Raw genomic sequence first — 14,665 nt, 5'->3', positions numbered from 1 at the left:
AACACCTCCCTCAGCACCCCCTCACTTCCTATAAATACACCCTCAAACTCACTTGCAGTACCACATCACTTTCTCCATTTCAATTCACTCACTTCCAATTTCCAAAAGAGTAGAAACACATCTATATTCAACACATAACTAGAGAAGCTACATATATAAATATATATTTTGTATACAATGTGGCTTATTTCTTGGCCCAAGAATACATGCACCACCAAGGCTGGTGGTCATAAAGGCGGCACCACCGCAACCGCGGGTACTGCCGTGGCCGCTAATTGTCTTAGTAGTTCATCATCCCACTGTACCTGTCTGGCCAAACTGGTGAGGAAGCTAAAGAAACATAGGAGAAGAATAGGGGCTGCTAGTAGACAAAGTTCATTCCAGTGCCATTATGATCCATTGAGCTATTCTCTCAACTTTGATGCAACTGGATGTGGAAACTTGTTAGATGATCAAGATTACTTCAAGTTCTATGCCTTCTCCTCCAGGTTTGTGGCCAACCAATCAGAACCTCAGCTGGTCCAAAACTGATCACCACTCCTCACTAGAAATATATTTATCAATTCTAATGATCTTGAGCTTTGTATCTTTGGCTTGGATTTAATGGGTATTTTTGTATATTGTTAGAGGGTTTGGCATCTAAGATTTTGAGAGAGAGAGAGAGAGAGAGAGAGTTGTTCTAGCTTCTACCTTGATGGGTACTTTAGCTTATACATTTTTGTACTGGCTGACTAGTAGATACACTTCGATTAATCATCTTCTTTTTCATCTTCTTTACTTTCATGTTTTATTTTCTTCGATTTCAGATTTGTTGTTCTTCTGATCTTGTTGATGTCAAGTATAGTTTACAATCAGCAGAGTCTCAAAGTTAATGGTCACTTATCCAAGTCCCTAGGCATCCCCTGAATTCCTATTGGTAGGGTTCTGTATCTGTATTGTCTGTGAGGCAGAAAAATTGCAAGTAAACAGGCCACATGAAATTTTTAAGGGATACCAAACAAAGCAAAAGACAAAATTGGTAGTTCTGGTTTGATGAGAGAGACTAGGGGACAAAAAGGAAATTTTTTAATTGCTGCCCATCCAGTTTAGCAGATTATATGAGTCCTGATACAAGGAGAGAATTTAAAAAAAAACAAAATGAAGAGAATCATTAGTTGTTTTAACTTTAAATTATAAATTGGTTTTATTTGTTTATTTGTTTTTGTTTTTTTTCGGCTTCACACCAGTTCTAATCTGTATGAATGATTCTTAAGTCACTTAACCAACCAAATGTTCAAAAATCAAAACAAATTTATACAAAACTAATGGAGAATAAAGGTTGCTCGACGCAGCAATTCAGACTGTTAAACAACTCTCTCTCATTGTAAACAAAGCAGTAATTCCACAAGACCACCATATGGAAGATGGCCACCAGAAAATTATAAATCCAAAACTAGTCTTTAAAAAAATTGAAAAAGTAAACCAACAGATTTTTTTTGGGTCTGAAGTAAGCCAACTGTTTGGGCATCACTATTCAGATATTGTCTCATTGATGAGACACAAGGGGGACGCAAGGTCCATGGTTAAATGAGCAGGCAGCACTATATTTTTCATTCTCTTACATAAGCTTTACACAACATTATATATCCTAAATAAACCCTATATTGGCTAGTTTATCATGCACTACAAAAACCTACAAAAATTCAAGCACATCGGAGACTTGAATAACATGAAAGAATAACTATGTTCTAATCCCATATTACAGCTACGGTTCCCGATCACTCAGAGGATGATCCGAGACAGTGCCCTCAGAAGAAATTTCCTCTACATCGGGCCGTTCTGTCCTAGAGGGATCTGATTGAGTCTTGCTGGAATCCCCACTTTCAGTATCACATGTTCTATCTTTCCCAAGTGAATCACACACCTTAAGAGGTGAGCCCTGCTTAACCTCCTTGCTTCCAAATGCAGTTTGGGAGTCCAAAAGTCCTACTTGATCAACTGAGTTTGGCAACAAGGGCTTTGTGTCATGAAAGCTTGAGCTTGCCATGCCAGAAGCTGCTGACAGATGTGGGCCTGAAGCAACACAGGATGCTACCAATTGAAGCACTTCAGGTGAAGGGGACATTCCCATGATTGTTTTCTTCTGATGGTTCAGATGCGGCAATGAGGATGATGGGTTTGCCACATTTAAACTGAGAGGCGCACTGAGGTCAGATTCAATCCGTGAAAGGCCTGGAGTTGCAACCATTGATTGTGAAAGCAATGGAAATGATGGGGCCATAGGAATGGAGCTTGAAGCATTGTCACCAAAGTGCGTGCTCTGGAAGTCCTGGCTGCTTCCAGCAATTTCTGGTGGAATCCGCCTAAACAGACGTGATTTCTGCTTTCTTTTCTTCTTTAGACTCCGTCTTGGATCCTTTGGTAGCGAAGGAGGTGGGCCTGGAATCACAAAGGGAGGAATAGTTCGCTTATCCTCCCCATATAACAACCGAACAGATTGAGCTATTGCTGACACTGTGGGTGGCAGGTCAGGTGCTGGGGGTTTAGCAGGAGCACTTACAGCTTCCCGTAGCCAATGGGGTAGCTTGTCCTTTGAAGAACTACTTCCAGCAAGATCTTTCCCCTTTAAAAGCCCCCTCTTGGGATCAGGTAGAAATCCTGAACTGGTGGGTTCTCCCCTTCCCAAATTATTATTCATATCACGTAAAACATTCAGTGATCTATCAAGAAGACAAGGCAACTTCCCATATTTATAGGCACCCTGTTCATCTTCCTTCTTCTGTACATCATAGCTGCTTGAGGAATTCAAACCCAAGCAACTGGTTCCAAAAGAAGTGACAACAAATGGCTCCTCAATGGGAACATTGGAAGACGTCCCTGGTCTGTCAGAAACTCCAGCAGAAGAATCTCCGGAAAAATTTGCCCGGAATTTTTCATGAAACCAGGTTGGAATCGGGGGAAATTGCTCATTGTGCAAACCAAGTCTATCTGATGCTTCAAGATGCGGAAAGCCAGATGTAAGATCACTAAAACCCAGCTTCATGTCTGTCAAGTGGGGTTGAAATTTTGGCGGTGTGACAAGTCTACTTCCATGCAGTGCCCGTGCCATCATCCCATCAGATATGCATGGAAACTGTGAGGATTTGGTAGTCCGTTTGGTTGATTTGGACACTGGGAAAGATGGCCCATCCAAAATCTTGAGTTGCTCCTCCTCCCATCTAGCTGACAAATCTTCCGAAGTTTTAAACTTCGAGAACTTCAACCTCGGGTCTCTTAGCATTGCATCCCAATTGCCCCTTCCATGCCTACGAACACCAATCCAGAGGAAATCAAGTTCATCTTCCGTCCAGATATCTGCTTTTGATTTCTTTTTAAACAAGTTGCTTGATCCAGGACCAGTCCTCATCATTATGTTTTCAAGCACCTTCCTGTGGTTATCAGGGAATGAAGGAAATGTAGTTGGCATATGTCCCAAACCCAAGGTGGGAGGCACTTCTCTGTCTTGTTGATTATATCTGGGTGCATCTTGTGGGGGTAATTTTAAATTGGGGAACAATGGCATTGTTGGAAGTTCTTGCAAGGAGCCATTGGAAGGTTCAAGTCTGCTGCCCAATGACAAGCTAGGCAAGAAGTCAAAATGTGGACTTGGCATGCTCTTAGTTGAAAGCGGGAATCTTGGTAACAATTTCTCATCAAATGGTAAGTTAGGCAGTGCCATCCTCTCCTGGAAATCTGAAAAAGCAGCACCAGAACTTTCTGGACGATCATAACTGTTTCCCTGAAGATACTGCAAACAGACCAAGCATTATGATCATGATTCATGTATCAACAAAAATTATAAAGCAACACACATGTATCAACAAAACTTATAAACCGCAAGAGAGAGAGAGAGAGAGAGAGAGAGAGAGAGAGTACCGGCCTAAATGGCAAACCACCATTGGGAATGTTATTCTTCAGACGTGATACTTCCGCTGATGCACCTGATAATTTCACTTCATCACCATTTACGTCTGTCTCAGACAAAGTCCCAGACTGAGGAGCTAGACTAAATGGAAACTCTGGCCGAGCTCCTTTCTGTCTGCAATTTGACCTTGAGAAGTTCTTATTTGATGATTCTATTTGACTAGCATTGGGAGCACAGAGTCCCAGAACAGGTAACAAATTATTTGGGGGCACTGAGTTGGTCATGCTGGTTCCCTGAGATTGGTGACTTGGAAAGAAAATGTCAGGAGACAGGTAGTCAAGAGGATTAACAGAAAGATCAAGGCGGCTGCTTTTATGCTTTGATAGTCTGCCCAACCGTAAGGGAGAGTCAGTCTTGGCCTTGGGAGCATCTAACTTGTTATCCTCCAAGTCAATTACTGAAGGCCTCTCTCTGAAAAATTGAACTAGTCCAGTTGCTTGATCCCCATCTTTGGCAGTATTGGTGGGACATGGAGGAAGTGACTCAACAGGCAGTCCCTCACTAGGATGAGATTCCTCAATTGCATTCCTCTGAGCTAGCCGTTCTTTTTGTCTAGCTCGGAGCTTAGCACTGTGGAATAATAAATAAAAAAGTAATCCACTGTCAAACAATGCATGAAAACTTACTACTATTATACTTGAAGCAGTCTAAATGCCTACAACTCAATAATTTGGTGTCCATTAAAATCTGAAATAATTTCCCCTTCAAAATAAAATACTTGTTTTTCCCCTTGATGTGTAGTACTCTCCCCATCAAGTTCAAATCTGATAAAGTCCATATGTTAAGACTCCAGTTATAAAATCTTAAATTTAAATAATGCTTGATTCAAATGAATCGCACATACCTCAAAAATGTGAAAGTTAGACATGTATATCCCTATTACCAAACACAACTAGGTACTTAGGAAAACTGCTTGACAATTGTGCGGCAGCTTTCTACACAATAAAATCAATCTCAACTCCTGAACTAAAGCAATTATGGTAGAATTACTTGAAGAGATTCTGAACTTACAACTTTGCCTTTAGAGCTCGTCCAGCAGGTGTGTACTCCCGCTCTGGCTCTGGTTCAGGCTCACGTTCCTCTTCCGCACCACTCTGCTTATACAAGCAAACTATTAGAAGCACTATGGATAAGCAACTTAACCCAATGAAATTATGCAACAAACTATTGCCCAGATGGTCCAGGTCGCTGAGTAAAAAAATTCTTTGCACCAAAAATGAATCCATGCAAGTCAAAAGAAAAGTTAGAAGTGGAAGGCCTGAAACAAGCTCAGCCAATTTACAACATAAAATTCAGTCATAGAGGAGGGGGTTTTATATTTTAAGAAAGTGTATATACAGTTGAAAAAGAAAACGAAAGTTTTTCTAAGTGATATTTTCAGCAGCAGTGTGAAACTGCAAACACAAATGAAAGGTAGACTAGAAAAAGGATTATGCTTCATTTAAGCATATGTCTAACTGAAGTACCTCACTCAATGTTTCAGTTGGGTGTGCAGCATATGCTTCCCTGTAAGAAACAGCTTTCCGCAGGCGCTTCCCCCGACCAAGAGCTGCTTCCTCCTCACTTTGATATCTCTCCCACCTACAAGCCCGAAAAATTGCAAATGACAATTCAGAGGCATTTAAATCTCAAGTTAGTAATTGGTCTCTAAAATCTTTCATTTCATTTTACTCCTTTTAATGTACAACACATTTAGATCCACTTTATATATACATTTGAATACAGATTTATTAATCCTATTAGCAGATTAGTAGAGTAGCAGTAATAACACATGAAAACACTGAACATAGGTGACAATAGAATAGTTTGTTACCTAAGACGCAATAGTCTGTCCCATTCATTTTCTTCAGTAACAGTAACCATGTTATCCTCTTTCCTTTCAGTATTTTGTACACAAATATCATCACTTGCACCTACAGGTGATTCAACTCCCTGCTCTTCAGCTGGTTCCTCATTCCATTCAATGGACTGGTAAGGCGATAAGTTAGTATGAGATAAACAACAACAGAGAAGAAATTGTTTTTTAATTTTGTTGACTATTAGTCCTTATAGGCAAATTTCATGCAAGATAAAAACAGCTTAAAGTAGGATAACAGGATCAATATGCATCCAACTAAAAATGCATATAACATGGGAAAAGCATAGTACCCAACTTAAAACATGGGAAAAGCATAACTAGTTAACTCACGAACTCAATTATTTACCAATAACTCTCACCGACAGAGATGCATGTCTCAGGACAAGGTTATAAACAAGCTGACATAGTGAAAGGGACTGAACCTACAACTAAATTGACTCAGCCCTTACCCCAATTGATGGATCATAAAGCAATTCAGTTTTACAAGTCATATGTCATATATGAGAAGATAATGATGCAGAACACAGAAATGCAAATTTCGTAAAATTTTGCATGCAAGTTCAGTTTAAAGTATAATCAAGAGCAGATCCAAAGCTGATGTTATGGGAATACAAGTTGCCTTAGGCAACAAAAACAATTTTGTAATGAACCACCACGTCTTAATATGTCACAAAAAATATATATATATATATATATATATATTCATGGCAACCCCAGATTCAAACGGAAAAAAGGCTCAAACAGTAATGATTTCAAGTGGTAACTGATATAAAATCACCATAAAACTTATTATCAATGTATAAATAAACAACAAATGCATTAGAAAGTTTAATACTTTACCTTTACTGAGCCAAGCATATCATTTTCCAAATCTCCTTCAGCGATATCAGTTGATCCAGACTGAAGGTTTGAACGGTCTAGCAACTTTAAAATTGCACTTTCATCCCACACAATCTTGTTGCTGCTATCTGTACATTTATCCTTATACACATCCCCCAGGCCACCAGTTCGCTTCCTATGCTTATGTTCTACCTCTGTCACTGCCTCATCTTTGTTACTATTATTTTCATCTGTATCTTTTCCATCAGCGCTAGGAGAATCATTAAAAAGCTCCTCTGTTCCCCATTTTATAATATCTTCCACTTCTTTTTGGGATCCTGACTTATTCACAAAAAGCTGATCAAGCATAAGTTTCTTCTTTGCAAGCTGCAAGATGCGCTCTTCAACACTAGCACGAACTACAAGCCTATATACCAAAAGTCGTTTTGACTGTCCAATTCGATGTGCTCGATTCATAGCTTGGATATCAGCATGCGGGTTGAAATCAGAATCATAGATAATGACAGTGTCAGCTGTTGCCAAATTGATACCAAGGCCACAAGAGCGTGTTGATAACAAAAAGACAAATCGGCTTCTATCTTGGTTAAAACGCGCAATTGCAGATTGACGATCAGTGACTGAAACAGAGCCATCTACTCTCTCATATGTTTTAGGTCCAAATTCTATGGCCAAATAATCCTCAAGGATATCTAGTAGCTTGGTCATCTGTGAAAAGATTAGGACTCTGTTACCTTCTTTGTGCAAAATCTTAAGCATAGAATGCAACAGAGTCAACTTGGCTGAAGCTTTTATCCTCATTTCATGAAGGAACTCTACAGACCCAGAGTCAGGCTCAGTGCCTGGTATGAGATACGGATGATTGCAGACTTTCCTTAATTGCATTACAATGTTCAACATTGACTGCTGTGCCACCCCTTTCCCAATATTCCGTAATATCTGATAATTCTTTGTGAGCATTGCGCGGTAGTATTCAGCTTGGATAGAGGACAGCTCAACAGGAACCATCCGTTCAGTCTTAGGAGGGATATTCTGCATAGCATCCTTTTTAAGCCTCCGAAGCATATGTGGAGCAACAAGTTTTTTCAATTCATCCACTTTTTCTGCAGTTGTAAGATCATTAAACCTATCCTCAAATGAAGATAGTGAAGGGAATGAAGCCGGCTGCAAGAAATTAAGCAAGTTATACATTTCACCAATGTTGTTCTGAAGAGGGGTACCAGTCAACAGTACACGATGTTGGAAAGACAAGGAATTAAGCAAGCTGAAAAGCTTACTTCCTGAATTTTTCAAACGATGACCCTCATCAACTATGAGAACTTCCCAGGGAACCCCACGGAGATGTGAGGAATCAGCAAGAACCATTTCGTATGTAGTTAAAAGAACATTAAATTTATAAGCAGATGTTTTTTTATTCAACGCATTCGGATCACTAGCATGCCATTCATACTGGCGAATAATGGCTCTTGCTTTAGCACACCCATGATATTCCACGACGTTCAACTCAGGAGCCCATAATGCGAACTCAGAAAGCCAATTAGGCATTGTGGAAAGTGGAACCAAGACTAAACAAGGCAGAGTGGCTTTGAACTCATAATATAATGACGAAAGAAAAGCACAAGCTGACACAGTTTTACCAAGCCCCATCTCATCAGCCAGTATTACATTCTTGGATTTATGCCAGCACTTCCGCAACCAATTGAGTGCTTCAAGCTGATGGGGAAACAATGACCCTCCCTTCAGTTCCTTAGGCTGCTCTGTCAGAGTAACTATTTCATTTTGCTGACAACCATCCCTCCCTCTTGAATCATCCTTAGAAGCATCTTTTTCCAGTGTTTGGTGCTCAAATTGATTAAATAGATCGACCAGATTCTGAGAATTTTGAATGACAGGTCATCCAATCTTTCCCAAGTGCATTCGATGTAAGAAAGACCATTCCATTTTATGAAAGCTTCACCTGAGCCATCTTTTAAACCACGGAGACCAATCACCCGCTGTGGTTGCTTCCATCGTTCCTCACAGATATTTATAACAGCAGTTCCATACTTGGCCTTGTAATTTTCTAGTTTTCTCTTGGCCAAGACTTTTAGCTCAGATTCAGAAACCCAACTATTATGAATGTTAGACTTACCCGCCCACTTAACTAAAAATTCATACAACACCGTCTCACAGCTACCACCTGAAGGTTCAGCCAGTGAGGAGGGCCCCTGACTTTTGTTTTGAGCGCTGCTATTAATTCCAATTTCTGTATCTACATCTTTTTTGTCTTTGGTGTCAGTTGAGACGTGTGTTTCAATTTCTGGAACCTCATCATCATCATGACTTTTCAAACTAACTTTGGTAGTCCCTGCAGTCACTATTCTTTCATGTGTTTTTCCCGAATCATCTGCAGTTACAGCAGATTCATCTTGATCCTTACCATTTATGTTACCCAAATCCTTAGTACCCATCCTCGGCACATCCATGGAGTTAGCTTTTTTACCTTCTTTGTTCATGGATCTTCTGTACACATTCATTTTCTCCACTCTAACATCATCCTTCATGCTTTCATCCCCATCAGCACCCTTGACAACATTTTCACAACCCTCAGTAAGATTTTCAGCAGCTCCGACATCCATGTCATTATCACATGCAGAATTCCCATCTGATAATCTGGTTTGAGAATCTGAGACTTGCAAATCAGCAGAACACAGATCATGAGCAGCTGCCACAGATAAGTGACGAGAGTCAGCATTATCACCTTGAACTCGACATCCCAAAACTCGATCAACCTGTGACACGGGCATGCAAGAAACAAAATAATCTGTATGGTGATATTAAGTAACCAAAACAAGGAGCATATTGTCTATATATAAACCAGAATAAAAACATTCAATAAAATTCATTTTTTTACACAACATTCTAGGAAACTCATTTACCTGCAGAGGTTCAGCAGAAAAACTATCATCACAAATTAGTGTTTCGACTACATGACTTCCAGCTTTATCTACATTATGTGACGGGTATTTTTCTCCCTCAGGAAGCTCCTGAAAAAAAAAATAACAATGATATTTACTACATATAAGTATAAAGAAGGACAAAATCCCAGCATTAACAACTACAGCAGGACATATATTTCCTAAATTAACCATAATAAACAGTAACAATAAGCCAGCATGATTATGAAAACTACTAAGAAGTCATCAACAACCAATGATGCTCCCTACATATAAACAAGGGTTCAATATAGAATCAGAAAATTGAAAGATACCTCGTCTTTGTTTTGGACATCTGAATTTTTGATTTCAATGTCCTCTCTTGACAAGGTTGCAGAAACCCCGTGGTTGACAGATTTATGCTTACGAAGTGCTTTACCAATCCTCAGGCTTGCAGTACTTGCTTTAGATCCAGATTGTTTAGAAGTACTAACAGATTTTCCCTTATCGGTCTTCTTCTTCTTTTTACTCTTATCGTTATTGCCTTTGTGTTTCCTTTTTCTGGCCTTGCCAGTGGTAGCACTGATCGCAAGAACTATGGTCTTACGTGGAGATGCATCAGTACAAGACAGGACAGGCTTCACCTCAGGAGAGGCAAATTCCTCAGGAGCTTCTTCATTTGTCTCCGAAGCTGTAACTTTAGAATGAGATGAAACTTCTTTAGCAGGAGAGCTCAACTTTCTGTCTGTGGAATCATCTTCTGGGGAAAAGTTAGATCTTTTTTTATCGTCAACATTCTCACATGATGAAATACCGTCCACAGAACCACCAACTGTTGAATGACTCGGCTTGGTGGTACAAGGTATATCTATCTGGGAGAATGGTTTCTTTTCAAAGAATTTGATTCCATGAGTTAAAATAGTTTTTCCTTTGCTTGAGGATCTTTTCTTTGCAACAATGGAGTTTCCGAAAATCTGTGATACTTTTTCCCTTTCAGATGACATAACTCCAGTTTTGGACTTAGCAGTGACACTCTTTGTTCTTGCTCGTTTTGAAATGGTATCCCCTAAATAGTTTATGGGCTCAAGCAGATCACTTTTCTGACAGCAAGTTGGGCATTGCCACTTCCCATTCGGAATGCGCTTCAGGTGATGAATTTCACAATAAAGAATTTACAACAAAGAGAAAGACAAGAATGGCATATTAGTACAGCTAAACCAAAGAAAATGGATCATGAAAAAACAAGCTAGCACAGTGCAGTCAAAATAAATATACCTTTAGAGGTGGATTAAGACACTGGAGATGATAGGTTCGGGGGCAGCTATCACAACACAACAAGTTACCACCAAGGTCACAGATCACACATTCATAGAAATACTGGGATTAGACAAAATATTGCATGAAGTCAGAGCATGTTTAATAAGAATTAATGTTACAGAACAGCCAAAACAAGCAAAATACGATATTTAACAGGATGAATGTTTTCACTTGTTCTCAAACTGCAGTGCCATCATAAAAAGATTACACACACAAATATCCCGCTGAATTAGCAGGGAAGACTACTGCCAAAATTTGCATAAACCTAAATGTAACAAGGTGGAATGTGGCATATAGAGTTCAGTGCTGGCCAAATTGGAACACAACTTCAAAAAATTGTAAAGAAGTTTGATTACAACCAAAGACCAAAAAGTGAATAGAAAAATATTGTCACAAGCTGACCTAAAGTCCAACTTAAAAAGCATAGAACAATCATCACACTAAAACAAACATGTGACTGCTAATGTGCATAATATTTTGTACCCTGTAGGCAGTGTAAGCTGCACTACATATGCTGTTACTGTATTTGGGAGACCTTGCCGTCAGTCTTATAAACCAATATGTATTACCACCACATATTGTGTCAAAAGACTCAACAGAAATGCAAAACCTAAAAAATCACGAGCCCACTTTTGTGTTTCTCTAAACCTTCAGCAGACCAGAAACCCTCAGTTCGCAACTAAATTGTATTCTCAATAACATGTTCTAAAATAATAGTTCCCATTTCTGTCACTTGGACTCTTCCATTTTTTTATTTTATTTTTGAATAGAAACATTGTATTGATAATCAAGAGGAAAAAATCCTCGATCAAACAACAAAGCCTAAAAAAAGAGTGTCTGACCTACTAAGATTGAAAAAAATTCTGCAATTAAAAAAACACAAACTTCAGTAGAATCATCTCAGGACTGCCATCATGTCTCCCATGATGATAGAGTAGTGATAATCCTTGAACTGCCCCGAAACCAAAGCCCAAAGAGAAGCCCAAAATTTAATTCTATCCCATAATTCCTCAACCCTTCCTATATGACCCTGAAAAATTCTTCGATTGCGCTCCATCCAGATATTCCAGAATATCGCATGCACTAGACAATCTCGAAGGATTCCAGCTCTATTCCCCTTCCCCGAAACCCTCAAATTGATACTAAGGAGCTCAAAACATCCTTTAGGAATCACCCACTCCGCTCTGAGAGCACCCAACATCCTCCACCATAATTTTAGGGAATACAAACAATGAATGAACAAGTGATCAATGTTTTCTGCATTCTCTTTGCAAAGAACACACCAAGAAGGGGATAAGCACATCATTGGTTGCCTCCTTTGAATGCTATCGCAAGTATTAATCTTGCCATTTGCTGCCAGCCAAACAAAAAATTGAATTTTCGGAGGTGTCTTCGCCTTCCATTGATCAAACCTCTGACGTTTATCATCCACATATCATGTGACCCAGGAATAAATTTAACTTTAGGCAAACTACATTGGTTCCATTTTCATGGCTATTCAAAACATTAAGCTGCTGTTCCTTAAAGAGCTTCTTATAGTATTTCAAATCACAAAAACATGCATGCGCCTGAGAGATGACTTAAGTAGGTAGGCTGCTGAATAACTTTCTTATGGAGAATTGGAAACCACATGTTGTAAATGTTTGAATTAAAACACCCCCACCATAAACAAAGATCATACTAGAGTGATTGAAGAATAATATCAAAAACTAACTGGAAAGCAAATTACCACCCTATGATAAAGTTATTCCAGTGAGGATTTGCTTTATGAATTCTTCAGGTTAAATAAAAACGATCGACCAATTAATCAATTATATAAAAACTAACCCCGTCATTTCCTTTCTTCTTGGATGAAAATCGATCAGAAACTATTTCATTATTCAGCCTGCGCTTAGCTGAAGAGGAAGCCTTCCTTGGAGATTCCGAGGCTGCTGAACCGTCTTCTTTGCCATTAGATATATCAGGTCCATGAGGAAGCTTTCTACGTTTTCGTTTCAAGACCCAATTTCTGTTAATCATTTTACTTGGTGAAGAACTGCCTTCCTTCATCTTTTAGCCTTCGGTCCTACATATGTGGTCAACAGTGACAGCAAGCACGTCGATGAATTAGTCAAGGCATCAGAGCTTCCACACACATATTCAGGCGCTGCAAATTTTTACATTAACAGTTAATGTTAACATAAAGAGAACAACTTTATATAAACTACAGCAAGTTTGTCAAGGAAATTCAGGTGACTGAGCGGACTAATATTTAGATTCAGTAGAGCTAAGCATATTCGATCAATATTTTGGGACATATAAAAACGAATTATTTAACTGCTACCAAGGGTCACAGTGAAGGCTCCCCACTAACTCAGCCTTAAGATCTGCTACAAAAGTGCTAATCACTCAAATCTCAGATGAGATTAACAGTTATAAGGTACATTGCCGAATGCCAACTTCGGAGCATCATCAGCTAACAAGACAATCTAGTAACCTACAAACGGCAAACAGAACTAGCTTATGTACTGTAACATTAGTGCTAAATCCGACATACTATAGACCCAACAATTGAACGATTGAACCATCTTTTCCAAACTATCACTTATCAAATGCCCAATGCAATCTACCAGTGGTGATAGAATTAACAATCAAACAAAAGAACTTAATCATGCAAACACATTCAACTACTGCCAAACACAAAACCCCATTTCACCACCTATTCATGACTTCTAACACAATTTAGAAAACCAATACGCCACTATACAAAAACACCAACCATTCCACATCAATCAAAGCTTAAAAACACAATCTTTCAAGAATCAAACAAAACCCACATCAGAATGAGCAAGAAAGCACACATGGGTGAGTTCGAAGTCACACGAATTCACAAACCCAAAACATACCAACCAGGAAATGAGCAAGAACCAAAGAAACAAAGAGTGCCCAGATGAATTAAGAAGCTTACCAATCAAGTAATGGATCAAAAACCCAATATACAGAGCAAAAGAGCCAGATAGCTAGATTGAGATAAAGAGCTGAAGAGGTAGGGGAGGTGGGAGAGGTTTAGGGCATGGAAGGCAGGCTGTGAGAGATACGAGAAAGAGAGAGAAAGCGAAGGGAGACAAATGAAATAAATAGAGAGGAAAGAGATAGTTTTTGTTTTTCCAATCTAATTAATTTTCCTTTTTAATTTTTTTAGAGAGAGAAAGTGTGAGACTTTTAGAGAGAGAAGCATACAAATACGGATTCGCCGGGGTCATAGGGACGGGGTTACACTCTGACATGGCAGGAGAGAGAGAGAGAGAGAGAGAGAGAGTGGTGCTCTTGTTCTTGTTTTGGTTGATGTTGTTGTTGTTCTTGTAGTTGAAGCTCAACACCATTCAAAACTTGCCACGTGGCAACCCCAGAGACTCTTCCTCACTTTCTCTCACTGCCCATATTCTCCCTTTTTCTTTCTTTTCCTCATTCTGTCTCTCTTAGCTTTGCTTTGCTTTTCTCTCTTCGCCACAAAACTCTTCTGCTATATATGTACACATTGAGAGAGAGAAAGTGCTTAGAGAGATGGAAGGAGGGAGAAGGACGTCTTTCCCTCTTTCTATTCTATTCTCATGATCACTCAATTGCTAGCTGGTTTTCGAATGGAGTGTCTGTTTTTTTTGGTTTCTCGAACTTTTATCTTCACTTGCAGCCTTCTCTTTCTTGCTTTTTTCTTTTTTGCTCAGCTTTTGCTTACTATGTTATAAAAATTATAAATAAATAAAAAGGAAAGAAAGAATGAGATCTAATGAGGACTGACTTGTTAGTATATAGTTT

At 39.1% G+C, this 14,665-nt stretch overlaps 2 protein-coding genes across 2 annotated transcripts; one reads left to right on the top strand and one right to left on the bottom strand.

The window, feature by feature from the left end:
- The first annotated feature begins 58 nt into the window (after nt 1-58).
- Nucleotides 59-777, top strand: LOC148918629 (uncharacterized). The gene has a single exon (XM_089048892.1). The coding sequence runs from the start codon at nt 178-180 to the stop codon at nt 529-531; it is 354 nt and encodes a 117-aa protein (XP_088905018.1). The 5' UTR covers nt 59-177; the 3' UTR covers nt 532-777.
- A 584-nt stretch (nt 778-1,361) lies between these two features.
- Nucleotides 1,362-14,361, bottom strand: CHR4 (chromatin remodeling 4). Its single transcript, XM_089048265.1, is given in 12 exon segments — nt 1,362-3,766; nt 3,895-4,513; nt 4,955-5,037; nt 5,410-5,524; nt 5,757-5,911; nt 6,642-8,533; nt 8,536-9,409; nt 9,557-9,664; nt 9,889-10,695; nt 10,829-10,930; nt 12,698-12,935; nt 13,818-14,361. Coding segments are annotated over 11 exon segments (6,999 nt in total). The 5' UTR covers nt 12,920-12,935; nt 13,818-14,361; the 3' UTR covers nt 1,362-1,744.
- Nucleotides 14,362-14,665: the final 304 nt, after the last annotated feature.

Source organism: Prunus mume, linkage group LG3 (assembly GCF_029339155.1).
Source record: "Prunus mume cultivar Tortuosa linkage group LG3, ASM2933915v1, whole genome shotgun sequence".
Lineage (NCBI taxonomy): Eukaryota > Viridiplantae > Streptophyta > Magnoliopsida > Rosales > Rosaceae > Prunus > Prunus mume.
This window is presented reverse-complemented; position numbering and strand designations above follow the sequence as displayed.